The sequence below is a fragment of the Saccostrea cucullata genome, unplaced genomic scaffold (genome assembly GCF_032062105.1).
Source record: "Saccostrea cucullata isolate Sc308-1 unplaced genomic scaffold, CSIRO_AGI_Scuc_v1 ctg43, whole genome shotgun sequence".
Taxonomy (NCBI): Eukaryota; Metazoa; Mollusca; class Bivalvia; order Ostreida; family Ostreidae; genus Saccostrea; species Saccostrea cuccullata.
In genome coordinates, this window is record NW_026934231.1 from 944429 (window position 1) to 972140 (window position 27712).

The following is a 27712-nucleotide window of genomic DNA, read 5'->3' on the forward strand; positions in this document are numbered from 1 at the left end:
CACTGACTACAATTGCATATTATAGATGTATAATGTATATGACTTAGTAATTAGGTTTGACATGGAGAAGTGCAATACCACAAGTAACACAAAAACAGGCATTAAGGTCATAAAAACATTGTATATCGTCTAATCTATTCTGTTGTCTCACACGACATGTTTTTAATGCCTTTAACCGATTAAATAGAACCAGAGACAATTGAGCATATTTTCCCATGCAATTTTGCGACATCAGAAGAAAAATAGCACGTATTTCCTACAAAGAAATTCACCAAAGACAAGTAATGCACATAAAATACATCTGTACTTACCGGGTGACTGGTATTATGCATGTTTTACCATTGCAAAAATAAGCAGATGCATTTCACTGAAATGTTTACTAAAAAAATCAAACATCTATAAACGCTGTTTGGCTACGAACAAATTGAATCCTGCACCATAAAAATATTGAAGATGTCAAAATGACAAACGCATTTCACCAGAAGAAAAGCATTGTATAGGAGTGACTTAAAATAAAAATAAGGGATTACTGTTAAACCTATTTATATTACAGAACACGATTCCTACAACGAGATCTGCAGCGGCTTATCATAGATTTACATGTAGACCTTATATTTAGGAAAATATTCGCAAACTTTGCCAAAAACAAAATCTCCGCAAGTGTAATTGTAAGGCAATAACGAAGTTCAATGTCAGTTTTCTAAAGAAGGAAGGTCGTAAGTACTGAAAATTAAAATAAAGCAGTACATACATAAAATTCCAAATTTTACTCAGAATCCACAATGGGTCGAAAGGATCAAAGCGCTGCCTTGATCCGACATTTTATAAGCATTGGGCCATTACATTAAACGTTGAAACTTTAATTCAAAATCGCATACGTGTATTTAATTATCTGATATAAGATAAGTTAAAAGTAAGATTGAAACTTTTAATCAAAAACGCATGCAGCCACTCACCAAAATTCAGAGCCTAACAAGAAAATCACTATCGCTCATGGAAGAACAAAAAACATGCGATATATGTATAAAAATATCCAGAGGACGGGAAAAGAAAATCTGCAGAATAGCAGGAAAGCAGATACCAAATTAATTAATGAAAGAAATCTTCTTAAGGGCAATCTTTATACGATGTGTGCATCACGTACCTTGATTTTTTTTTATTTAATTAATTACAAGCTACAGCTTTAATGTTTCTGTGGCTGCATGATTTAAAATCGGTCTGCATAAATCAGAAAAAGGGCAATGACACATGTTGACCTCCGACATTTAAAACAGCGAAAAGGTATTGTGTCCAGATATTGTCAACTGGTTAACCTGTCTAGAGACCGAGGTTTAAACTTCGATGAGATGTCCACGGCAAGTGTACGTGAGATCTATACATGTGCCCGTATAAACATGATTTTCATTACAAAAAACTTGGTCTGATAATAAGAATCTTCATTTGATGTATGTGTGTATAAAACAAATACTGTAAACCTTTTGCGCCATACATGTTACTGTAAGGATTCTGCAGCAATTACTGTCCACTATTAAAGATAAGATAAAGATCAAATTGTTTAATTTTGATGTTTGTTATGTTGATGGACGACATAACCATGAGAGAGGAATATTGAAATTAAAGATTCTGGACCTAATGAAATCCAAGTATTTATCATGAAACAAATGCTAAGTTGTTAACCCCAAATCTGACAAGGATGTTCTAGCTTTCCCTAGTACGATGGCCGATAGCGTCCAATACGTAATTCGGGGGATGATGATGAAACAATTATTTTATTTCATAAAAGTGTTGGTGATTTACTTAATTACTACTGCTATTTTGCCACAATAGAAATTACGGCGGGATCCTTGATGAAGGCAGGGCCGTGATTTAGATTTTAATACACCAATACGATATAAAACCACCGAAACACATTGCTGTAAAACAATACGGTCAATAAAAAATAACTTATTCAAAACGATGTAAAAATCAAAGAGAAATACGAACAAGAGGCCCATGGGCCACATCGCTCACCTGAGAAGCTTTGACCATTCTGTTCTTTACCAGATTTCCCCCTTGTAATACATAATGCATCCCCACCCTACCCCGCTGATCATAATTTAGACATTTTGAAATCTACACTACCCCATGATCCTTCCATGTGAACATAAGTTTCATCTTTCCTGGCCCATTGGTTCTTGAGAGCAAGATTTTAAAGATTTTTCCTATATTTTTCTATGTAAAACTTTAATTCCCTATTGTGGCCCCGCCCTTTCTCCAGGGGTCATGATTTTTACAATTTAGAATCTACATCGTGTACACTACCCCAGAATGCTTCCACATAAGTTTCAGCTTTTCTGGCCCAGTGGTTCTTGAGAAGAAGATTTTCAAAGATTTTTCCTATATATTTCTATATAAAACTTTGATTCCCCATTGTGGCCCCGCCCTTCCCCCGGGGGTCACGATTTGAACAATTTAGAATCTACACTATACCAGGATGCTTCCACATAAGTTTCAGCTTTTCTGGCCCAGTGGTTCTTGAGAAGAAGATTTTCAAAGATTTTTCCTACATATTTCTGTGTAAAATTTTGATTCCCAATTGTGGCCCCGCCCTTCCCCCGGGGGTCATGAATTTTACAATTTTGAATCTACACTATACCAGAATGCTTCCACATAAGTTTCAGCTTTTCTGGCCCAGTGGTTCTTGAGAAGAAGATTTTCAAAGATTTTTCATACATATTTCTATGTAAAACTTTGATTCCCCATTGTGGCCCCGCCCTTCCCCCGGGGGTCATGATTTGAACAATTTAGAATCTACACTATACCAGGATGCTTCCACATAAGTTTCAGCTTTTCTGGCCCAGTGGTTCTTGAGAAGAAGATTTTCAAAGATTTTTCATACATATTTCTATGTAAAACTTTGATTCCCCATTGTGGCCACGCCCTTCCCCAGGGGGTCATGATTTGAACAATTTAGAATCTACACTATATCAGGATGCTGCCACATAAATTTCAGCTTTTCTGGCCCAGTGGTTCTTGAGAAGAAGATTTTTTAATGACCCAACCCTATTTTTGTCTTTTCTTGATTATCTCCCCTTGCGATGGGATATGTCCCTTCATTTTAACAATTTAAATTTCCATTCATCCAAGGATGCTTTGTACCAAGTTTGGTCAAAATTGGCCCAGTGGTTCTTGAGAAGAAGTCGAAAATGTGAAAAGTTTACAGACGGACGGACGGACGACGGACAAAATGTGATCAGAAAAGCTCACTTGAGCCTTCGGCTCAGGTGAGGTAAAAATCACAGCACAGTGTCGGGTCCTATGAATTTAAAATTGCATGGCTGATGGGTGTTGCCTATATGCGCTTGCAGGTACCAATGAGGGGGAAGAAAAAAAGAGAAAGAACAAGAATTTCTCTCTTTATTTTGTTACTTGATACCACCTTTAGATGTAGAGTGTACATGAAAATTTCCATGTACACTTTACACAAAAGTTGGTTTAGAGTGTACATGGAATTTTGCAATGACACTGTACACTTTGTACACTTTTTGTTTCAAGTGTAAGTTGTCATTGGGTTTCGTTGAAAATGATGTACACGTTACACACATAACATTAGTGTAAATTGACCGCCGCTATCGGCCATCGTACCCTAGATCATGGTTAGAAACCAGATGAATGGCACAGAGCAAACATAGTCCCTATAGTAAAACAGGAAAGAGGAGAAACGTCAACCATCAAACTACAGGCCTGTCTCCTTAACATCAATACTTAGTAGCCCGCAAACTCCCGAAACGTGTTGTACACAGAGCATTTAAGGGCCATTTTGATCGGAACTACATCCTCTGCCTGGACCAGATAGTCATACATATTGACCAAGGGTATATGACAGAAATCTTTTCAAAGGCTATTGCTAATTGTAAACCATCAACTTCTTCTACTGAAGTTAGAGCACCCAGGAGTGTCAGACACCACCCTACGCTTGATTAAGGACTTCCTAAGTTGTAAAACCCAATCATTGGTTCGGGATGGATATACAACGTACATCTTCACCGCTGAATGTTATCTCCGGGGTACCACAAGGAACCTTCCTGGCACCGCTCCTATTCTTGGCCTACATTGATGATCTCTCGGAGAGAAACGATTTAGACGCTAGAATGTTTGCAAATGATCGACTGGTCTATCGTCAGACGTGCAACCAAGTTACAGGAAGATCTTACTGCCTTAGAGGGATGGGAAAAGGGGTGTTTCCATCCCCCAAACGTGCACGTTTCTTCGGGTCTCAAACAAAAGACAGCCACTGCAAACATCATACAACTTGCATCGAAGTGTTAGAGAGTGAAAAGTAACGTGGTGTTACCATTCCAACATGAAATACTAGTATATGAAGATAACGAACAGTATTCAAGTATTCAACAAGTATTCTACAATGGACCAACCACATCTATACCAACATAGAAAACGCTATAAGAAATTTGGGCTTTCTGAGACGATACCTGTGTCAATGTTCACCATCAGTAAAAGTAACGGTGTACTTTACTATGATCAGCAAATCATCGAATATTCTACATCTGTGTGTCCTTATCAGACCAACTAAGCGAAGAATCTTGAACAAGTACAACTAGAGCAGCCAGGTTCGTCTTCAACTAGTACATGTATGTAATTCGATACTGGGTCTGAAACATCATTTCTGAACCAACTAGAGTGGTGCATATACTCTCTCCAGCAAAGGAGAACATAAACACCGTCTAGGTCTATATATGCTAAAAGATTAAGAACCACCTATTAAATGACATTAATCCAGACAGATATTATACACCTGGGGACAGAAGAATCAGTAGACATAAATACTAACAGCCTATCATCAAGGGTGTTTGCAAGAAATCCTTCTTCACTTGTTCGGTTAAAGACTGGAATGGTCTGCCAGAGACAGTGACAGTAGCACCAACTATTGAGGAGTTCATGACCGGACTAGCCAGTGTCCTTGAACCAAACTGCTACCCTGGAAGACGTGATGAGCCATAATGTAAATGTTTTTTTTCTGTTTTTAAAAGAGGAAGCCTCTTGGTTTTAACCGAGTGGAGTTATCGTAATTCTAAAATTAGAGGTCAACTCCTTCCCGGAGGAAGAAGAAGAGGAAGAAGACGAAAAGTATCATTATCTACTACTTGAGATACTTGTTGCTTGCAATGTAATAGTTTGGGTGGGGACGATATTTAATCTTCTTTCCCTACTAAATCTAATCCATGGACAACAACTTAAAAAGATTAGGCCTATAAGTTTTCTGTCAATTTGGACAATTCATGAACAATACCTCAGTAATGCAATGAAGATACATTCAAAAGAAAAAAGATAAAATAGCTAGAATTCGTTAGAATTATTTTGCTTTTTCTTAAAAGCAAAACTGCATTCAACGTTAATTTTGTAAAATGCTGGTTAATGTAAAGGTTCTGACATTTGTAGCAAATAATTAACATTATATTAACTTCTTGTCAAAAAAAGTTTCTTAAAAGCTAATAATCTACTGTTATATGTTAAACTTGTATTTAGAAAACTGGATAAAACAAGATCGTACTAATACTTAATTTGGCATAAAACATTTAAAATTTAATTTTTAAATTTGAAAGAAAAACGCTTAAAAATAATTGAAATAAGATAAATACATAAATTGGTCCTTTGGGTACGGAGTTGAAAAATGGTAGGGAATGATAATAGTTTGGAAGCCAAATACACAGATTGACTGGTACAAATCTGTAAAGATCCTCATCATAAAAGCTGGCCAGGGAACACCTTTTTATTTCTGTTACACTCTTTGCCAAATCTCTATTAACACTTCCTACGTGCATGTAGTTGTTAGTCACTTCTAACCTGCTAATGTTAGCATTTCTTCCTGCATGACCATGATCTGATTAAGACTCATTAAAAAAAAAAAAACATTTTAAATGTTCTTATTACATTGAGTTTTCAAGGACATGTATATATATAGTACACTGTGCTTACACTGCAGAATTCCATTTTTAAAGTAATATTTTGTGCAGAAATTTATATATTTAAAAAAAATATTGATATTTATTGAAGATGACTCATATAACAGATATTCATATAAAAGCAATAAATAAACATTTAAATTAAACAGCTAACTCTGTTGAAAACGAATCATTATATCCTACTCTTTTTTGTAGCACTGCTTTTCCAGTAAACGAAGATACATTAAAGAAGTTGCTTTCCTATTGTTTATATCAATATACGAATAGTTATATCGAAATGCAATATAAATATGATAAATGTAATACAATATAGTAAATTGATAGAAAAAGATAAAAAGATATGAAATATAATTTTTTAAATATGAAATATTATTCATAATATTTTTCTGGTCATTACATTATTTTCCCAAAGAATATATAGACCTATGAGGCTATAATATCTATTCAACACAAATATTTCAATATAAAGCATAAGTTGGACGTCTGATCAGAAGAAGAAAGAATTATTATTCAATTATAAGAGAAAAGTTTCACCTTAATTCTATCGTACAAATGCAACTCATTTACGTTGCAATGAATCTTAATTTTTATGATGACACACAACATATCTATATTTACATGCATTTTGTCATGGATTTTTCTTCTACTTGCATGCATCCTATGTATTTTGACATGCAACTACACATATTTATGGGAATTTCTATTTAGATTTTCAAAGGAATTATAGAGTTTGCATATTTTAACTTATATGATTTGTTTTAAAGCAATACAGCTACCAATAATCTTCACCAAAGAAATATTTGCTGCACGGTGACATGAATATTGATGTTGCCTTGCAACTTACAAGGTTACATTTCAGAATAAATAAATGAAATCTCTTATGTCATCTATAGTAATATTTTATGGATGGCATCTTTCTTGTCCACATAGGTATTATAAAGTAGACACATTCTACAAAGGGTAAATTGCAAGAAGGTGAAAAGATATTTCACCATAAACGTCATTTACACAACATGCAACAAGCAAAATGCAACTAATTTATGTTGGCATGCAAATTACTAGTACATGTATTTTAAATTGATGCTGATATGCAAGTTATTTTTGTTGATATGCAATTTATTATTTATTCAACTACTAATGTTGATATGCGGTTTATTAAAGAATGTCAAAGTTTTTATTCCAGTGCAAACCTTCAACTTTCTCTTAAAATGAATTAAATACTTATAAAGCTGCATAGCAACAATAAACAGTTAGTTGCAGGTTTACCTAAATATGTGCAATGGGATTTTTATTTTTCAAAAAAAAAAAAAAAAAAAAAAAACTAGTTTTCATTCAATCTCAATTTTTTTAAATGTTGACATTTATGTTGCATGCTGACATATATTAAAATTGCTTGTTGCAACACCTTTCTTGCATATCGAAATAATTTTTTTAAAGAAATAACATTTAAAAAGCGAACTTCAGTTTATGCGAAATCTGCCAGCATACACAAGCAAAAGAAATGGAAAAAGTAAAACGGTTAAATGATAACCGTCTTTAAAAGTTCTCGTTACTCTGATTCCAAGTGTGTTAAGTACGTAGTAATATATCAATGGGGTGATTCATTTTACCCGGGAAAAAGATAGTGACTGGTTTTGCACAAAAAAACCTGTCTGTCCGTTGCCTTGCAAACAAGGTCACCTATCGGTAAACAGCTGTACGGTGTTTAAGCACCCTCGGAACTTTCATTCATAAATACCCCGTTTTAGCGGTGAGGAGGTCAAGGCTTTGGTGTATTTGTGATAGACTCAGGTAATGATTGATGGTGTGTTAGGTTACTGATAAAGACGACAGGTCTATCCTATTACACATATACATAAAACTGCTTTGCCAAATAAATAAAAAAAATAATTTAAAAGCACTGAACAGTACACTGAAGGTAGAGGTTGGGGATGAGGATGGAAAACAGCTATTATAAGAATTCTTACATGAATTTTATATGTATATTTCTTTCTGGAGGAAACAGATAAATACAGAACATATCCTGGTTTCTAAATTGTTTGAACACAATCCCTTTTTTAAAATTCTTTATTTTTCTTAATTCAAACCTAAATGGGAGAGCTAATAGCATTTTCAGATAACTTTATCTTTGTGAGTACCATAGTTCATTGAAAAAAAGTATATATGTCAGCTTTAAAGAAATAGCATTCAGGTTTGCTCTTAATGCATATTTAATTAAAAGAAATAGCCAGTTTTGCTCTTAATGCACAAAACTATCAATGTATTCATTTAGAATTTCAGAACAATAAATATTTGCTGAAAAGTAACCTTATTTTTAATACGATATACTTTAAATATAAGAGAATAAAATATATTATCTATATATGTGCATCATTTAATGATGTAAACATTTTGCAATTTATATTAAAAAAAAAGCAAATTAAAATCGTTAATTTACAGTATTGAAATAGGCTAAGGAAAAGTTCGACGAATAACGATAGAAGCCTTTTAGAATTGCCTTTGAAGTGCAATGTGTATGTTTCTATCACGTGTGATCTTTCATAAAAAATTTTAGTGACATGTTTAAGCTGACCTTGAAACATACATTTCATTAGTTATAATTACTTTTAACACAATGAAACACTATAATTATGATAATTACTATGTTACTCAAAATGTGCCATTCTACTCAACATGTCATGAGTTATTCTATCTAAGCCATCTGTCACTCATGCTCAGAATTGTGCTAATTGCCATTGTTATAATTTATTATTTATATGTTACATGTATCATTGTTAATCAGTTAACTCCTAGGCTTCGGATTGTTCGGGTGCAATTTTTGGATTTCCAGAATTCACCCTACCGACCTAAGTTTATAATAAAGTGTTATTCCATCGTTAGCATTTTTATGTTTTATTGTTGCCGGAAAGTTTAACGCTTATTTTCCCCGGTGATAACTTGGTGGAGATATCCTAAGGGTATAACGCCCGGGGCTGCTGCATATATTTTGTAGCAGTTTGATCCCGAGTACCATCAACTAAGCGAGTTCCCCCAAGACGACCTATCTAAACAATACCATGCCAACCTGGAGAAAAGGACTTTACCGCTCCTCCCAAACATCTATACATCGCCATTGTCTTTCGCGTCCTTGGTTCACACCAGGACCAGCACGAATTTTCTCGACACCTAGATCCAATCCACGGTGCTATAGGTGCGGGAAACCCTTCTTCCACGGCCACCTTTTCACGTGTCCAGCTACATGTTCCGAGTGTTTCGTGTGCGGAAAACATGATCACTATGCGCAAGTATGTTTTTCTTCTGCAACCACACCTTACCGTTCCCCCCAAAGGAAAACATTTCCAGTGGCGTCCATCGATCACTCAACGATCAAAAGGGATCAAGCCAAGGGGTCAGGACGGGCCTGCTTTAAAAGACAAACCCGGGAAACCCATCTGTAGGATCGTCTGACAACAAGTCAGCAACTTGCGATTCTACTGCAGGTGTGTGTTTTTCTCGGACTGCTACCAAATCTAGTCAGATGAGTGTTGCTGTTGCGGAGACGCTAAGGAAGAGCATACTTTGTCTGCAGACCAAGTCCGTAAGCAAACGGCGCAGGGATTCAAGAAGAATAAAGGATTATTACGATAGGTTGCAGTTAGTAAAATCCTTACCATTTCAAGACCTAAGTTCTGAAGATATTTCCAATTTATTCAAATCAACAGGCCATACCACCCAACTAAATGCGTTACAGAATGAAAACAAGACTTTAAAGACAAAGATAAGTGAACTAATAATGAAATGTGAAAATCTTCAAAAAGTGACATCCGCCCTCCATAATCGAATATCAACATTGCAAGGCAATCAAAACCCAACGAACAACGGAATTGGGAACTTCAACTAAGCTAAGTGTGTTACCAAAGGACATCCTTTTCTTCCACTACCAACACCAACCAATAGTTACTAGTGCCAACAACCCAGTGCTGCGCATTTCAGTTCCGGATATTCCTGAGACGAGGACGTCTCTTTTGCGAAGCGAGAGGGAATTATCACGGTGTGATTTTTGATAAAACAATTTTAGTGACATGTTTAAGCTGACCTTGAAACATACATTTCATTAGTTATAATTACTTTTAACACAATGAAACACTATAATTATGATAATTACTATGTTACTCAAAATGTGCCATTCTACTCAACATGTCATGAGTTATTCTATCTAAGCCATCTGTCACTCATGCTCAGAATTGTGCTAATTGCCATTGTTATAATTTATTATTTATATGTTACATGTATCATTGTTAATCAGTTAACTCCTAGGCTTCGGATTGTTCGGGTGCAATTTTTGGATTTCCAGAATTCACCCTACCGACTTAAGTTTATAATAAAGTGCTATTCCATCGTTAGCATTTTTATGTTTTATTGTTGCCGGAAAGTTTAACGCTTATTTTCCCCGGTGATATTTCTCTCAGCTATTGGCGAACTCCTTCTTATCAGCTTAATTCAGATGACATTTATTCTTGGTAAGTCTGTTTATTACGGTACATGTAATTTATATCTCCAATTAAAGTACACCATGATATATTCCAGCTGACAGGAGATGACCTTGAATCAGGTTGGTAAGCATAGCATTTCCTTTTCACTATCTTACAGCATGTTCAAGAGCAATAAAAAATCATTGACTTGTAATTTTTTTTCAAACAAATTTTTTAAAATGATACACAAAATGACATACTCAGAAACGATTATTTTATTACATGCAAATAATTGATTGAAAAATGTAGGATGATGATAATTTATCATACCGGTATGCATTATCTTTCACCGTCTTTCGGCATGTCCAGGAGCAATAAAAAAAAATCAATGATTTGTAATTTTCATTTTTTTCCAAACAATTAAAAATGTTACACAAAACACTACTCAGACATTATTTTCAAAAGAAAATGCAAATAATTGATCGAAAAATGTAGGATGATGATAATTTATCATAAACAACATGCTCATTAATTTGAAGATACATCAATTAATAACATTGGCTGACTCATTTCAGATGAAGATAAACGAGACAGTATACGTGCCCTGATGCAGATTTCATCCGATGATATGAATATTTCTTATAATGAATCCAGGGAGATGTTTTACATTTTAATAATGATACACGTACAAATAAAAGTTAAAAAGAATTGAAATGAACTTTGTCATTCATCTGTAAACAGTTTCTGAAAGATTTGGTCTACTTCAACGCATTTATTCCCACTGCCTTTATACTTGAGAAGCTTCGTTTTATTCAGTTCTCTGTTGACCTTGACTGAATGAAAATGAGGGGTAAATAGCTTTGGATTTCTTTCGTGCTATGATCTTGTTAATATAATACTCATTATGCCAGGAATTAGGTAGCTACTAAGTGTATGCCATCTTTTTCTGTCAATGACCATGGACTTACACAACAGTGGCCCTGAATGAGTAACACAATTAAATTTTTTTTATTCAGGTACGAGCATCCAATGTTTTTTTAATTACCGGGCTCGGATATGAATTAAATTTGTACTTTTGACCATAGCACTGGGCCTGGTCAAGGTCGGGACAAATCCACAGAAAGTAAAAAATTTTTCTGAAGTAAACGTTTCATAGATAGTGTTATTATCATTCCAATAAAGTGATGACCGAGGCAATATTATGTTGAAGGTCAGAAACAGACGGACAAGGTATACTTATCTATCCTTCTTCCCACATTTTTTTCATGATAGAGGGATACATTTTTAATTTCTTGAAGATCATGCACAACATACATTACGCTTCCTTTTGAATTACCTTTCCAACTGATAATTTTCTGAGGAATTCTACTTTCTTAAAATCAAAAATATGCCATTAATGTGCGATTAAATTCTCTAAGAAAAAAAAGAATACACTGCAGATGAAAAATGATTTTAAAAATTGTATTTTAAAAGAAAAATTAAGGAAAATTGTTTTAGCTGGTATTTTCTTAAAATTTGCTTCAGAAAAGGTGTACCAAAATTACCAGGATTAATGGCATCGCACAAATAGCCCTTAATTATCGGAACTTTTAATCAAAAAATATATGCAATAAGAAAATAAAGCAAAAAAAAAACTACCTTGTGGATGATCTAAAAATCCAATATTATGAAAACTGTTACATGTAGTTACATCTCTAGCGATGTAGCGATGTTTCTAATTTATGCAAGCATGATCATAATATATTCATACAGATATAAATCTTATTCTTTAAAACAACCAATGAGTACTCTCTCATGATGTGTAATCTGGTTCTCCTTAAAACAAAAAAGTTCGCAATTCCGTCAAAAACGAAATGCAGACTTGATCTTCCAAGCTTCATATCTGCAAGCGTACAGAAAATAGCGGAAAACCAACTGGGACAAACGGTTGAAAAACAGGGGGCACAGACATTGGAAGAAGACATTATACAGTGTATAGTCCCGCTAGTTCCACCAATAGGGGACTGATAAATGCTTATGATTTTAGTGAATATTTGTTCACATATCACTTGGGCTTTAATCTTGTTGACAATTATTTCTTATTAAAAAATTTATAAAGTACCATCACAGATTTATCCAAAATTGATTCCCATTTCAAAAATGAAACCAAACAAACTTTACAGAAATTAGGATTGTGTGACACTTACTGTTGATTCCAAGCGTTTCACAGACTTCCATCTCTTCGTCTGATAAGCTGTTGTCGAAGTTGATTCCCGCCATGCTGCTTGTAAAGACAGAAATCAGCTGATAGTCCCCTCCAGTAGTGAGATATATTTATATCCTATCCCAGGGTTCGGTCCTTAGCCTCTACAGTGAGCTGCCGACGAGTCTCAAGGTTACATCACTAGTTAAATAAGGATGAGTGGCATTACAAGATTAATTATAAAAACTTTAAAAGATTCACATATATCTTATGTTCCTTGACCAAATAAAAGAGAAAATCCTACAGACGATAACGAGGGATTATTAATATATTTGCTATCATGCAGAAAAGCAGAAGGTCATATACCTTTTTTTATATATATGCTGCGAAAAGTTTACATTTCATGGCTTTAAACGTAGTACATTGTAGTTTAACAAAACTAAGGAAAGGGGTGAAAGAATGATGAATATTTCATTGGGCTACAAGTGATCATACAAATTTCAGAAACTGTTTAATCGTTTAGCTAATGCTTTTGTTTGGTCCTGTTCAACAAATTAAGAGTCAATGTTTTTCTAATGTGAAATATTTGATAATCAATACAATTCACCAGTTTTCATCGACCACTGAAATTCATGAGCAGTCTTGACAATCTTTTGGAATTCCAATGGGTACTGATTGCGTCCCGTTATCAGCAGAAATATTTTTGTATTCACATGAAGCAGATTTTGTGAAAGATCTTAAAAGTGAAAAGTGAATTTGCTGTGGCCTTCAACTCTTATGCCCTGTTCACACGGAGAGTTTAATTCGCAGTAAATTAATGCGAAGTAAACTAATGCGAATTAAAATAATGCGAATTAAATTGCGTTCACACGACAGCTAATTCGAAGTAAACAAATGCGAATTAAAATTTTACTTCTGCAGCCAGGCGTCAGCACGGCTATTATGACGTCATTTGCAGATCACGTCACCTTATGCAGAAGCAGATCCATTTGACATAATGGCAAAGTGTCTGTATACACATTTTGATGATTAACAAAATTTTCCTTAGTTTTTCACTCAAAAATAGCACAAGTACCTATAGCTGACCACCGACAAGTGGCATTTGACTAAATTTTGCCATTACGCATGCGTCAGAATTTAATTCGAATTAGCTTCGCTTAGCGTTCACACGGAGCTAATGCGAAGTAATTTAATGCGCAGTAAACTAATTCGAATTAAACTAATTCGCATTAAATTCTCCGTGTGAACACTAAGCGAAGCTAATTCGCAGTAAACTTACGTTTAATTCGAATTAAACTCTCCGTGTGAACAGGGCATTAGATATATCGACGGCGTATTGTCAATTAACAATTGTTATTTCCCTTCTTATGCCGATACGATTTATCACGGTGAGCTTGAGATAAAAGATACCACAGAGTCTGACACATCAATTTCATTTTTAGATATTTTACTTGAAAAAAAGTCAATGGTGATCTAACAACCAAGCTTTATAATAAACGTGATGATTTAATTTTTCAAAAATCGTCAATTTCCCTTATGCGCCATAATACAGTGTACCTTCGTCATCTGCATACAGGTTTATATTCTCTCAGTTGATTCAATACGCGAGAGCATGCTAAGTTCTATGGTGGATAGAAAGACCGGGCATAACCGGTCGGCAAGGGATGCTCACTCCTCCTTGCCACCCAATCCACCTCCGATGTTTTGAAGATCCTTGTTTGCCTGCTCAAATTTTGTATTGTTTAAATGGACTTCAAGATTGAATACTGTTTGTTATCTCCATATACTAGTATTTCATTCTATATAATCTTCAGATTATACTATTACAATTCCATTGTAATAATAGACTGACACTTTTAAAACACATCTGTATTATTTGTCACTTATTGGGAAGCATGTTAAAATACTATGAAATTGTTAGAACTACTTCGAACTACATCTTAAAGTAAGAAGTCTTACTTTAGCCGTTAAAATATAGTTATATTGATGAAGTTTTATCAATTAAAAAGATTATTTCCATTTGTATGTATACTCGATTTGATCCAGTAAACTTAAAATAAGAAAGATTGATGTTGTATAGAAAATTGAAGATAATGAACAGTTATTGATCCCAAAAATCTATGAACAAGCGGGCATAAGACACGGACTCATGGAAATTCCAGTTGAGGAGTAAGCATTTGGATATTTTTTTTTAAAGAAAAGATAATTAAAACTTAACCGCTAAACTTTAAGATCAACTTTTTCTCCATTTCCCCATTCCCTTCTTTAAATCTTAGCTGCACTTGGCGTTCATGACTTTCATATGATTCCATACACAAGAGCATGTTTTCTTATCAATTTCTATACCAAAAGACTGCTAAAAATAATTTGGTGTTAGACGGGTATCAACAATATCATTTAAAGTAAACAGTTTAGAAAGTCTAGATCGATGCTATCATAATGGCTTTGTTTTCATTTACAGCCTATCGTTTGTTCAAATATTAAATATACGTATTTCATACAAAGTTTAAGACAATTTTTATCAAAACTGAATTGTCTGAGTTACTTTTTTGACAAAGACAAAGGGCTAACAGAAGGTAACGTCGGTCTACAGGGGTGCTTACTTCTCTATTACACCTGATCGTACCTGTACGAGGGGTTATCAAAAAGTTCGTGGACTGAGACTATAAAATTAGTACTATGTAGTCTGTGCTTTCAAAATTAATATGGAACATAAAACAACACAAAATAAAGAAAAGTTGAAAATTTTAGCCTGATACGTTCATTATTTGCCAAATTATTACAAAATATAAACTACATTATATGATCCCCCGGCGCTGTCGTCGTTTATTTTCATGACGTCCGATAACGTCATTGTTTTTTCAATGTCCTCTTCTCCTACCTCATACACTTTTTTGATGAGATTCCCTGGAGCTGAGTAAGGACTTAAACCCGCCTTGTTTATATGACTTTGAAATGTCATGAACATTGGCCTTCAATGAATATAATATTCCAGATGGATTAATATATCGGGAGAGATCCGCACTTGATTGTACCGGCATATTTTACTTTTGGGAGTTCAATATCTACAACACATGATCAACGTCATTTTTGACGGGATTGATTTTTCACACCTTGACTGCAAATCGACATTAACTGTGTATCCCTTTACTCTCTGAATCTATTTTGACATTAAAAGACAGGTACTCTGGATGCATATTATTTCTCTGTAACCAGTTTCAACATATTTTAGGTCTATACTAGTTTTTACAGGGGCAAAACTTTATGGAATGTTGGAAACGGAAACCCCTCACCCCTTTTGGCGTCATTTTCAAGGCCTCATTTGTTTGGACATTCCGTGTAAAATTTACGATAAAATTTCATAGAACTTCCAGAATGAAATGAAAATTCCATATTTTATAAAACAATTTTGTCCCGACACATACCTGAATTAACGGGATTTTTGGATGTCAAATAATCATATCAAAGTAGTTTTTCTCAGTTACACACAGGTCGAAAAAAACGTCGTTTTCGAGGTTGCGCCGCCTGGACATACCATTGCTTACAGAAACATTACGAATTTATTAAAAAATAACATTCATGATTTGTGGTTTATTCTTTGGATAGAAAAGATGATGCTAACTAGATATTTCAAAATTCATTGATGTACCCTAAGCGGTTTTAATTTTATGGCGCTAGTCCACGAACTTTTTGATAACCCCTCGTAAATGATGTTTTCGGAGGTCGTTTTGCAATTTTCTAAATTTGTATTGTTTAATGCATTTTGAACATAAATATTCTGCTTGTTTTCACCATCTTGGAAAACACTCTCAAGCATCTGATATTAAGGTAAAATAATTCATTTTACCTTTTCTTTTAAATTATTTTTTGCATGTTTGCATTCTATTCATTTGTTTCTTTTGTTTGTTTTTTAACTGTATTCTTGATTTGGTTTTTAGCATTTTGCATGTATTACCATTCCTGCAAACATTATTGAAATTTAAATTTTCTTCGAGTAATGTTGAAAACCACTCAAGAATTCAGCACAATTCCTTCTTTTATGAGCACCCCTTAACATTCTGAAGAACATTTTCACTCTGCCAGACACAGTGGTCAGATGAGTAGATGGTTCTACAGTTGTAACACTGATTTTGACTTTGGGTCCATGTTGCCGCATTGTCCATATTATGTCTGTGATAATCATTTCGAGACAAATTAAATTTGATGATTCAGGAGATATGGATTTACAGGAATGTTTATTAAGAACTTTATTAATATTACTTTGCATAATTAAATTTTAAATTAAAAATAATGAATATTTTTCTAATAACTGGAGTACTTGTTAAATTCTAGTTACTTTTTCTGCTTACTAATGGAAGATAAAGTGTTATGTGTATAGTTGACCACCTTCTTAAGTAAAGAAGGGGAATAGAAAGAGTCTACATATAAAAGTTGGGTAGATACTTGGGACAAAGGCTCGAGTAGGCTAACCCTTCAAGCATTTTGATTAACTTCTGTGTATGTGTGCAAGTGTGACATTCTAGTATTGAACGTGCAAGTGTGACATATTGAATTCTAAGACCATAATAAAGATTCTTTAACGTGTTTGATGTCAGCTTTTAAAACTTTAAATGGCGAGAGCAGAATACATTTCAATTCATACGAAAAATTTTTGCGGCGAGTTCAATCATAGGAAAAACCGATCCCGTTTTACAACCCTTTTTACGTCTTATTCTCTTTGCGCAGTTAGTTAAAGTTATCCTGCATTGCACATTTTTATTCACCTCAAAGGAATTTATCTTTAAAATGACAATTCAAGTTAAAATACCAGTAATCAGATTTCCAGTATAATTATATTACCTGCCTTCTACCTTAAAATGGCTTAAACACGTTTTTGGTAAGTGAATATAGAAGTGACTTTTGGAATTGTGCAGAGAACAATGCATGCTAAAGGTGGTGAGACAATGTGGTGATAAAAGGTTGCACTGTCTCTGTTGTATTTGGATAAACAACCCCAGACTCCCAATACAAGTCCACGGGCCACGGCTACAAGGCTGCTATTGGTGAAGGGTTGACAAGAGGTGTCATAATATATATTGTTGTTTATCTTACATACTTAAAAAGTTAATCTGTACTGTAGGCACTTTTTTGAGCATACATTTTTATATTTCTAGCATCCTTTACCAGTAAACCATACGTTTTTATTGACATCCATATTATTTCTTGGTTGCTGAATGATTTTAATATAAGTGCAATATTATATCTTTACTATTCTAACATATTTGTCGTTATCTGGCAAATGAAATGTGTCATCCAGACGATTTTTAATCATTAAATATCTAAATATAACACTTTTTAATTATTAAAATTTTAATAAATAACACACTGAATTCTCTGTTTATTACAATAACGTTAGAGCAAATATTTTACGAGTTTCTTTAAAATTTAAACAAAAGTAACGACACACGTCTTAGGGAAATATTTTTTTCTTCTATTGTTTCGCAATAGTTATACGTCTTTTGGATAAAAAGAAGATTAATAACTTTCTTTAAATTATTTGCTCGTATGTTCACAGAATTCTGTATTTGTAAGGAAAATCTCACTCTAGACACGATAAATCATTATTGCCTTTATGCATCTCGGAATCAAGCACAAGGAATCGATAAAAACCTGAATGAAACTGAAGGTTACTTGAAGGTGGATTCTGATGCAGAATAAAAAATTGAAAATTGTATTTTGTAACACGATTGAAAAACAACTGCTAATAATCAATTTAAAATAGGTAAAATGCTTACCTTAAATTTGCTGAAAATTAAATCTCCTAGACACGGGAATCAGCTGATCTGGAACCGCGAACCTTCTGGATCGTCTGCTCAGCGATAATGCTGACGTGCAGGACTTGGGCACCTTGTTTATAAAGTGCGTTGTTTACGTTGTGTAAGGTATGCAGGCAAAATTGTTATGTTCCTAAATAAAATGTTAATATATTATATATAAGTATAAAAACAAGTACCTCTATCACTCGATTACAAACAGTTATTTGTTTTGTTATTTTAAAAATAAATTAGATCAACGCAACGGTCACCAATCCATAGTCTAGATACTTCCTTAATGTGGGTTTTCTTTTAAAGCAAGAATAAAAATAAGAATTAAGTTTGAAATAAAGGGTTTAATAAATTATCATAAATGTTCATTTATACACACAATCAGACATAAAAAAAACAAACAAACAAAACATTGGTAAATAAATAACAAAATCCAAACCGTTCACACTATATGTAACTTCCTCATGCTGGAACTTGTAAATAATGCGAACGTTGCAAAAAACATTTCACAAACTGAAATCCGGAAATAAGTCTGTGCCCATATACCCATATATCTTCAAATAATATACATGTACATAAGGAAAACTTTTTTTTACGTTGCATTTAATAAGGAACCGTTACGTCCAGTTTTGCCATACACAGTGCCTTTTTGGGTTTATATGTTTTATTAATTCGTCATCTGGAGATAAAAGAATTCTATAAAGAAACATAATTTTAAAAAAAACATACAGTCTAAACGGGAGTTCACTACACTGGAGATATCTTCATAACCCACGGGGCTTTATAATCGTCAACCGTTTCCTGTTAATCAGTCTCTCTCCATATATATTGTTAATTACCCTTATATCGATTTACTAAGACTAGAATACTTATTTTATAGCTCTGTTTTGTAAAATTTCAAAATCTAACCAAAGTTAAATTTATAACATTTATCAACTAACAATCCCATATTTTACCTTTACTTTCATGTGACAATTCGTCATTTGATAGTAATTTGTACAAGGTTCACCCATGGTCATTATTCAGTGTAGTAAAATTATATCTACACCACATACAGTAATCGTGGATCTTTTTTAATTGCGTCTATTTTAAAGTTTATTGATAAGATTGCAAACATACAGCAGAGCTAGATTAGCCTATATCAATGTCTGAATGAGTGACGTCGGGATAGTGTTGTCCTTAAATCGTTACAGGTTAGAATTATTACCTCAATTGACCAGACTTAGTGGACCAATGTCATTGACTGAGTAATAAGCATTTAAAAGGAAGTTTGGCTGGTCATTGATAACATTTTGTCATTTTGTGTAGATAAAATAATTAAACAATGCGAACGTGAAAAAACATGACCTAGATAAACACACCGGCCTTGGGAATTTTTGTTGTGTTACTATTTTTACTTAAACGCAAAGAAGCCGGTGGCATAACTTCTAGAAAATTATAACATGTTTGTTGATTCATGCCTGTTTTTTTCTCAAATAAACTTTTAATTGAGAATCACCAGTATGATATTAAGTCATTCAGTTTGAGTGAACTATATATAGTATATAATTCCTGCTGTTAACTATATTGTATATACATGTAGTTCCTGCATTTTTTTATGTTCACGGATAGGAAAGACAACTCTATGTGGAATAAATAAGGGGTATGTGTAAAAGAAGAAACAGGAAATGAGAAACGAGAAACAACAGAATGAAAAAAACAACCAATGACTTCAAAATGTCAACCAGGAGTGCGGTTTTTGCCATTGATTAAATTTTGTTTTACACATACCCATATATTAGTATTTTATCATTTAAGAAACGACATTTCTGTTACATTGAACATATTACATCTGTGGTTACTATTCAAACTTGATTTATGCTAGAACAACATTAAAATTGGTAAATGCATGTTGCTTTAATATATATTTCATTAAAAACGTAGTATTAACCTTTGTATAAAAAACATATTTCAAGAGTGTGCATTTTGATGATTTTCTTTGTATTGATTGTATAAACTAACAAATGCTCAAATGATTTCTGGAATTAGATCTTACATGTTTATGCACGAAAACAATTTACAATTAAAGTATTGTTTAACTGAGAAAAAAAAACTCTGTTATAGTAATAAAAAAAAGTATGGAAAAATCATCGTTCGTTTTTTTTTCGCCTTTTTATTCTTTGGGGGCGATTTCGTTGATAGGTCAATCATTGAAATGAAACATATTGAGATAACGAACAATATTCAAGCTCAAAAGTCCATTAAACAATACAAAATAGGAGCAGAGCAAACACGGATCTCCGAAACATCAGAGGTGGAATCAGGTGCCATGGAGGAGTCACGAGTGAGTGTCCCCTAACGACGAATCATACCCGCCGTGTGCTCCTTGTAATGATCGGTAAATTACGGAAAAATGCGTCGTCAATTCAGTGTATAATTAATGGACTAACAATTAGTATGAAAAACTGCCAGCATCAACATTTGACTCAATGATAAATTGTAATTTGCATAACGGGTAAGCCCGTTGTGCAAAAAACTTATAAAATGATGACTTTCCCACAATATTTAACATGTCCCAGTGGCATATTTTATTGTAATAGACAGTGATTCCTTTATATATTTCCATTTCATTTTGACATAAAATTGTAGATTTATATTTTAAAAATGTAGACACAGATTTAAATTACACGAGGACTCCCATGCCAATTTCAATGTAGTCCTCGCCCACTGACGACAAACACAAAGGCAGCCGCACGAGATTTACATGCATATTTGCCTCCCTAGCTCCTGACCTATCGACCTGCCTAATTTACATTCCGGTAGAGTTATCAAAAATTTAACTCCTCTAATTTCAAAGAGTTATCACAGAGAAAAAAATTAGAAATGGAAATATATATTGGTCAAACAATAAGTATGAAAAACTTCAGTCAACATTTGACTCAATGATAAATTGTATTTGCTGACAAGGTCATTGTATCGACCAAAATATATTATATAGTTATATAGTATTAGTAGTTATATTATTATATTACATAATTCTTTGAATTTCATGTATAAAGGAATGTATAAAACACGTTCAGAAAATATTCTTTTCTAAAAATCCATAATACGTACATATATTGAGGCAATTCTCATAGCTTACTATTTTTTTTAAATGAATTAGTATAAATAAAAATAAAATACATTAAAATTAACAAAGAATTATATATGTACATTTGTAAAGCATTTGTTTGACCTTTTCTCAATTCTGATATTAGAATGATATATAATGAATGCATACTATTGAAGAAAACAATTTATGTGTCAGGATGTCTTCTGATTCAATTTCCAACATAAATAAAAGTGTATACGTAATAATAACCCAAGGACGTATATTTGAAATGCATAAAACCAAAAAGCAGGGCCTGTGTTTCAAAAGCACATAAGCAAATGGCAGCAAAAGTTCGGAAGACGAAGTAAATATACTTAAAAATTAACATATTTTCTTTGCACTAAAATTAAACTTTCATCCCTAACCCTATCCCTATACTAGAATATATAATTTAATTTTAAAATGATCTCTGTTAACATATAATGCTGCCTTGCAGATGCATGACCGAATTCTATTCTTTGCCAAGAAAAACAACTCGACCCTGTCATCTATCTCTTGTTTTAAGTATAGTTTGTCATATTAAATAATTTACTGTGACTTAAAAATACTTATTTATCATTAACTCTGAAAATGCATGTTCAGCAAATATATATCTGTTTGTGAACGGCCTACATTATCTCGATTCACCTTATAAAGAATAAAAGGAATTTATTTTGCAGTCTTACTATGCATGTTCCGTGATTAGGAATACACGTTGTAAAATTAAATAGATACTGAAGTTATCAGTTCTAAAGCTTTAAAAAATAATTCAACGAATCAATGTTCAATAATGCTGACTTTTTTTCTTACAACTCTTTTAAATTTCGCAATACGAACCGAACTTTGTATTTCAGAAGCAGCAGGTCAAACAATAATTGTCGAAATGATTAAAATGCTTCCACATTTAAAGTATAAGGTACCTTTATAACTGCATATCAAAATATCAAAAATGTTGAAATGCAGATACGTCGACCTAATTTTTCCCTTGTAAACAAGTTATTTTTGAGCTACTATTGTTAGCCTTATAAAGTGTATTGATTGCAATTACTGTTGTTCTCAAGAAAATATATGTGGCAATGAAAATTATATGAATTTGTAGATTTCAGGAATTTCTGTAAAATATAGGTTATGAAATATTTTTTACCATTGAAATCGAATATATGACGAACAATACATTCTGCTCAAATAAGCCAATCTGGAAGTCAGAAATGAATTTTAATTAAAAAATGTATGTGCTTGATATATATATATATATATATATATATATATATATATATATATATATATATATATATATATATATATATATATATATATATAAAACATTCTCTCGTTCTTCAAACTAACTCGTGAAATACTATTTTCTGTAATATCAATTATGCAAAAATAAAGTTTGTCTGTTTCGACACCCAGAATTGATGGGAAAGGGATAAGTATTTTTTTGTTGAAATATTTTATATATTTACAAAGATATCTAATTTATGTAGAAAATATAAAGTGTTTTCAAAACTTAATATCTTATTCAAAACACAATATATCATAATATTGTTTTGATGCACTTCGAATGCAATCCCATCGAATCGATTAAAACATGAATAGTAGTAGTAAATCTGATATTCAGATAAAATAAGAAACAAAAAAGAAAAGAAATCTTGATTTGTAAGGATATTGAAAACCATCTATTGGTAAATAAAGAATGTTCAGTTAAAATGCTTACCTTAAATTTGTTAAAATTTTAAATCTCCCAGACACAGGAATCAGCTGATCTGGAACCGCAACTTTCTGGATCGTCTGCTCAGCGATAATGCCGACGTGCAGGACCTAGCATACCTTGTTCATAGAGAATGTTATTTGTTTTGTTTCAGGTATGTGGCGAAAAATTTGAAAGTACAATTACAAAAATAAAAAATACCTATATCACAGATGACAAGCAGTTATTTGGTGTTGTTAAAAATAAGTTGAACATAAATTAAAATACCACGAAGGTCAACAACATACAGATGCTTCATCATTAAGATTTTTATTTTTTATTTAATTACTAGTAAATTATTTTATCAATGGAAATATTCGAAAGCGAAGGAAAGAAAATGATAAATTGTTGTCTCTTATATTAGTATGCAATTCAACTTTGAAAGAATAATATCAAGGTAAATTCGTATCATCTTTATGCTTAACATAAAAATGATATGAACTTTGAATATATACAAATCTCTATTCATATAACTTATTTTTCTACCTTTGTAGAAAGCAGTTGTATCCAAGTTTATAAGTACCGTTTATTATTAAATGGTTGTCAAAAAGAGGGTGAGTGTGATATAAGTAATATGTCAAAAAAAAGAAGAGATCGATGAATTCAGTAAAGAAATTAAAATTAATTTTTAACTAGGGTATACTAAACTGGTGATATATGCCATTAAAAGATTTTTACAATGAGGGGAGGACAATCATTAACTTAACAGATTCCTATTAATCAGTCCACCATATTTATTTTTCTTAATTAAGTAATAACTTTACATATATTACCTTTCTAGGAATACAATGTTTAACCCATAGTATTACTTCGTTGAGTTATTTTAAAATCCAAACATTTTATTTTATTTTATTTTTTTGCATTTATTCAACTCACAATCCAAAATTTATTTCATGCCATTTTTTTTTACACATACTGGGAACGGGGTACCTTCGATTCATTTTTTAAAATGCAGTGTGAAAAATCCCTTACGTTATAAATATCACAGACAGACATAGGTAAAGGGAGTTATGAAGCCGTTAAATTACATATTGACAGGACTGCAATGTCTGATGAGCACGTCATGGGAGTTATGTCCTCATTAAGTAACCTCAACTGACCCGACTTAGCAGACCAAGGTCACAAACAGTTTAAACGTCGATAGGGAAGTTTCTCCATTGATAACATATATTTATTAAGATTGTGTATCAGCTAAATTTAAACAATGCAAACCTGAACAAAACATGACCTAATATTTGCCCAAGAAAAACACTCTGAAATTGGGAATTTTTGTTGTGTTACTATTTGTACTTTAACCAAGGAATCGAAGCCAGCATAACATTTAGGATATACGAGGGCTGTTCAATAAATAATGTCCTGAACTGTATGACATACAATACAGATATCATATGACATTGAGCTTAACTTTCTCTCATTATTGAATCTTTAATGAATTTATAACAGTTTATGTACCACTTTTCATCACATAGTTTCATTGTGAGAAGTTGGAAAACAAGGGCTATTCGAGACACTGCATAATAAATGAATGGTCAAGAATCAGTAAACTTGAGTGAAAATAAAAGCTTCATTAAAACTGCTGTAAAACTTGTTAAAAATCCCAAAGAAATATTCACTGAAATATGTGACATTTACAGCAACCAATGCCTGTTTTATAGACAAATGAGCAGGTGGATTTCAGTGATAAAAAAATATATAATGGGCATCAAAAATGGGTACAGTCCTTGCCAACAAAAAATTATAACAACTTATGTACTGTTTGCCAAATTTCAACAAATAATATTAATTTTGATGATGTATGATTGACTTTAAGACACATAGGAAATTTGATAGACATCATTTCGGGAGTAGTTTACACTGTTTTTAAGAAACGTTTGACGATAAAAAAGCTTAATCCTCAAATTTCACCCTATATTTTCAAAAATGAGTGAAAACGACAGCGTGTATGAATGTCTTAACAATTATTTTAAAATATCAGTAATTGTAGTTATCCACGTTTGTTTGATATTCAAACAGATAATGGAACTTGAATCTATTACTTAAAACCCTTAAAACAAAATTTACCATAAGATGTACTTGATAAAAACAGCGAAGGTCTGACAAGAGCAAAGAACTGCATGAGCACAAAGACAAATTTATATGCAATTTTCTTAAATATTAGTGGTATTGTTGTTCAAATTCTATTCGCGGAGACAGTTTATTTTCTGGAGGAGCCTAGAAAGCAAATTTTTTGCAAAAAAATCGAAAGGTTTATTAGAGGAAGAACCCAGAATCAGGAATCAACTACATTAAAATTCTTTATGACAGCGTCAAAACCCACACGCCCTGAAAAGTAAAGGGGTTTTCGGGATAAACAGAACGATAATGTTTTTCACATTAACAATATTTCGCCAGATCTTTGACCTTTTGACTTGTTTCTATTTCCAAACTTGAAAAAACACCTTTCAGAAGGAAGAAACAAGTCCAGGAAATCATTGGATCTGTCATTTTCCAGATACTAAGGGTCATACCCAAAAATGAGTTCTAAAAACAATCAGAAATTGGATAAAAAAAATGCTACGGACATGTGTTTTAAAATAAAAGAGATTAATAAGTTAAATCATGAAGACTAAATCATTGAAAAGCGTCTTTTGCTTCTTTCCGAGCACCGAGGACATTATTTATTGAACAGCCCTCGTATGCTAAGGAATTATCACGTGTACACACATTAATTCATGTCTGTGTTTTTTCACATCTAATTATAGATTCGGTAGCATTATAAAGAGCCAGTCGTTATTCTACAGGACGTGTATTTCTTAAGGTTTCCTCTGATAAGAAAAATTAAATCTCAGTCGGATAAACTTTTATTTTTTTCTTAGGAAATGGTCAATTTTTAAAAATAGTATATGAAATTTTCTTCAACGTCTGCTAAATTTTGCCTTGAAAGTGCAATTTACATATACTTTTAATAAATAAGAATAATCAGCGTTAAGGCAAACTTTAATAAAAGTGAAAGATTGAAAATGATCAAACAAATATTAAAATACATGTATAAAGAAAATTAATTCTTTTCTATGTAAAACATGTGTATATCGAAAATGAAAATACGTACCAAATATTTAAAAAGTAGACATGTGACCAAATTAACTCCGAGATAGTGAAAAATAAATAGATTTTATGCAACACAAGCAAACAGCACAAAAAATATGAAATGATTTAGTAAAAATGCTAATTTGTACTGCAATCATTTTGACTATTCATTTTACATCCAAAGATGCATGGTTCATTTTTGTAATATTGAACACGATACGACTTTAATAATTTGTACCAGAAAGTAATTCTACCATTCCTGGATATATCGCGTAAAACAATCATACAGACCTTAACATTCATTCAAAAAGTGTTCAATTTCCTGCATTTGAAACATTACTGCACATTTGCAACTTTTCAAACCCATGTATTCCTGTATAGAATCAAATTTTTAAGAACCTACATAGAGAAATAAATCTTTGGACAATACAACTAGACTAATGGATTCTTCTGGCACTGAGGACAAAGATCATTATTCAAATAGCTTATAATGCATAGTGTGAAATATGGAAATCAGGAATATACCCATACTTTCTGTATAGATGACCCCTTGGTACTGTAAAGAACGTTTCTCTGGTTTTCGATCGCGAAAGAGTAGGCTCATTGGGGGCCACCAGAAAACCCAAAAGCTTTCAAAATCGTTCATTCAATCTTTGAATTCATACCACCAAAATATGGCTGAAATATTGCCGACTCGGCAATTCCAAATAACACCATTGCATCGACAATAAAATTTTCAAAATGTTTACTTTAAATGAGATTTTTTTATATTTGTATCCTTAACTTATTTGTCAATAGCTACTCAGTCTTAAAAATATTTGTTCGTGGAACAAATCTATAGGTAATGTGTATTAACTAGTAGATTTCCTTAAAATTCTCAACTTCTTTGAAATGAAAGAAGCAACAAATTAAGATGAATAAAAGGTTTGAATACATGTAATTCTATAGAAATAGTATCTTCGGATATATCAATTTTAAACAGATTATGTATACATAAGAATAACATTTAAATCTATAAAACTATAAAAATCTATTTTCGCCTTTCTCTGACTATTGGTTAGATCAGTTATATGAATACATCAATTAGAAAGCATTTATTTTCCTCCAGCAAAAAATTTAATTTTATGTTTCAAACATTTTCTGTCTTAAGCAATAATGGTGCTTTATTTGGCACAAAGTTTACTTTAAAAATCAAAATAAAATTAATGATATCAACATTCATTTGGCGTATTTCCAAAATAAAATGCATAGTTTCAGTGGGAATAAAATAGCACCCATCCTAAGTAGATGAATGAAAAATGTGAAGATGACGAACAGTATCCAAAGTTCACAGACGTAGATGACAGCACAAGTTTGGAAGACAAAAAAAACGAGAGTCTTACAATAAATT

General features: G+C 32.5%; 1 protein-coding gene across 1 annotated transcript in view; it reads right to left on the minus strand.

Annotated features, from left to right (window-relative positions):
• Positions 1 to 18557, minus strand: part of LOC134240296 (protein phosphatase 1 regulatory subunit 3B-like) — a 30889-nt gene extending 12332 nt beyond the window's left edge. Inside the window, exons 1-2 of the mRNA XM_062722400.1 lie at positions 18368 to 18557; positions 12598 to 12794 (exon numbers count right to left, since the gene is read on the minus strand). Coding sequence (XP_062578384.1) covers positions 12598 to 12670 — 73 coding nt within the window. The 5' untranslated portion in view covers positions 12671 to 12794; positions 18368 to 18557. The remainder of the gene's footprint in view (positions 1 to 12597; positions 12795 to 18367) is intronic.
• Between the last annotated feature and the right edge of the window lie 9155 nt (positions 18558 to 27712).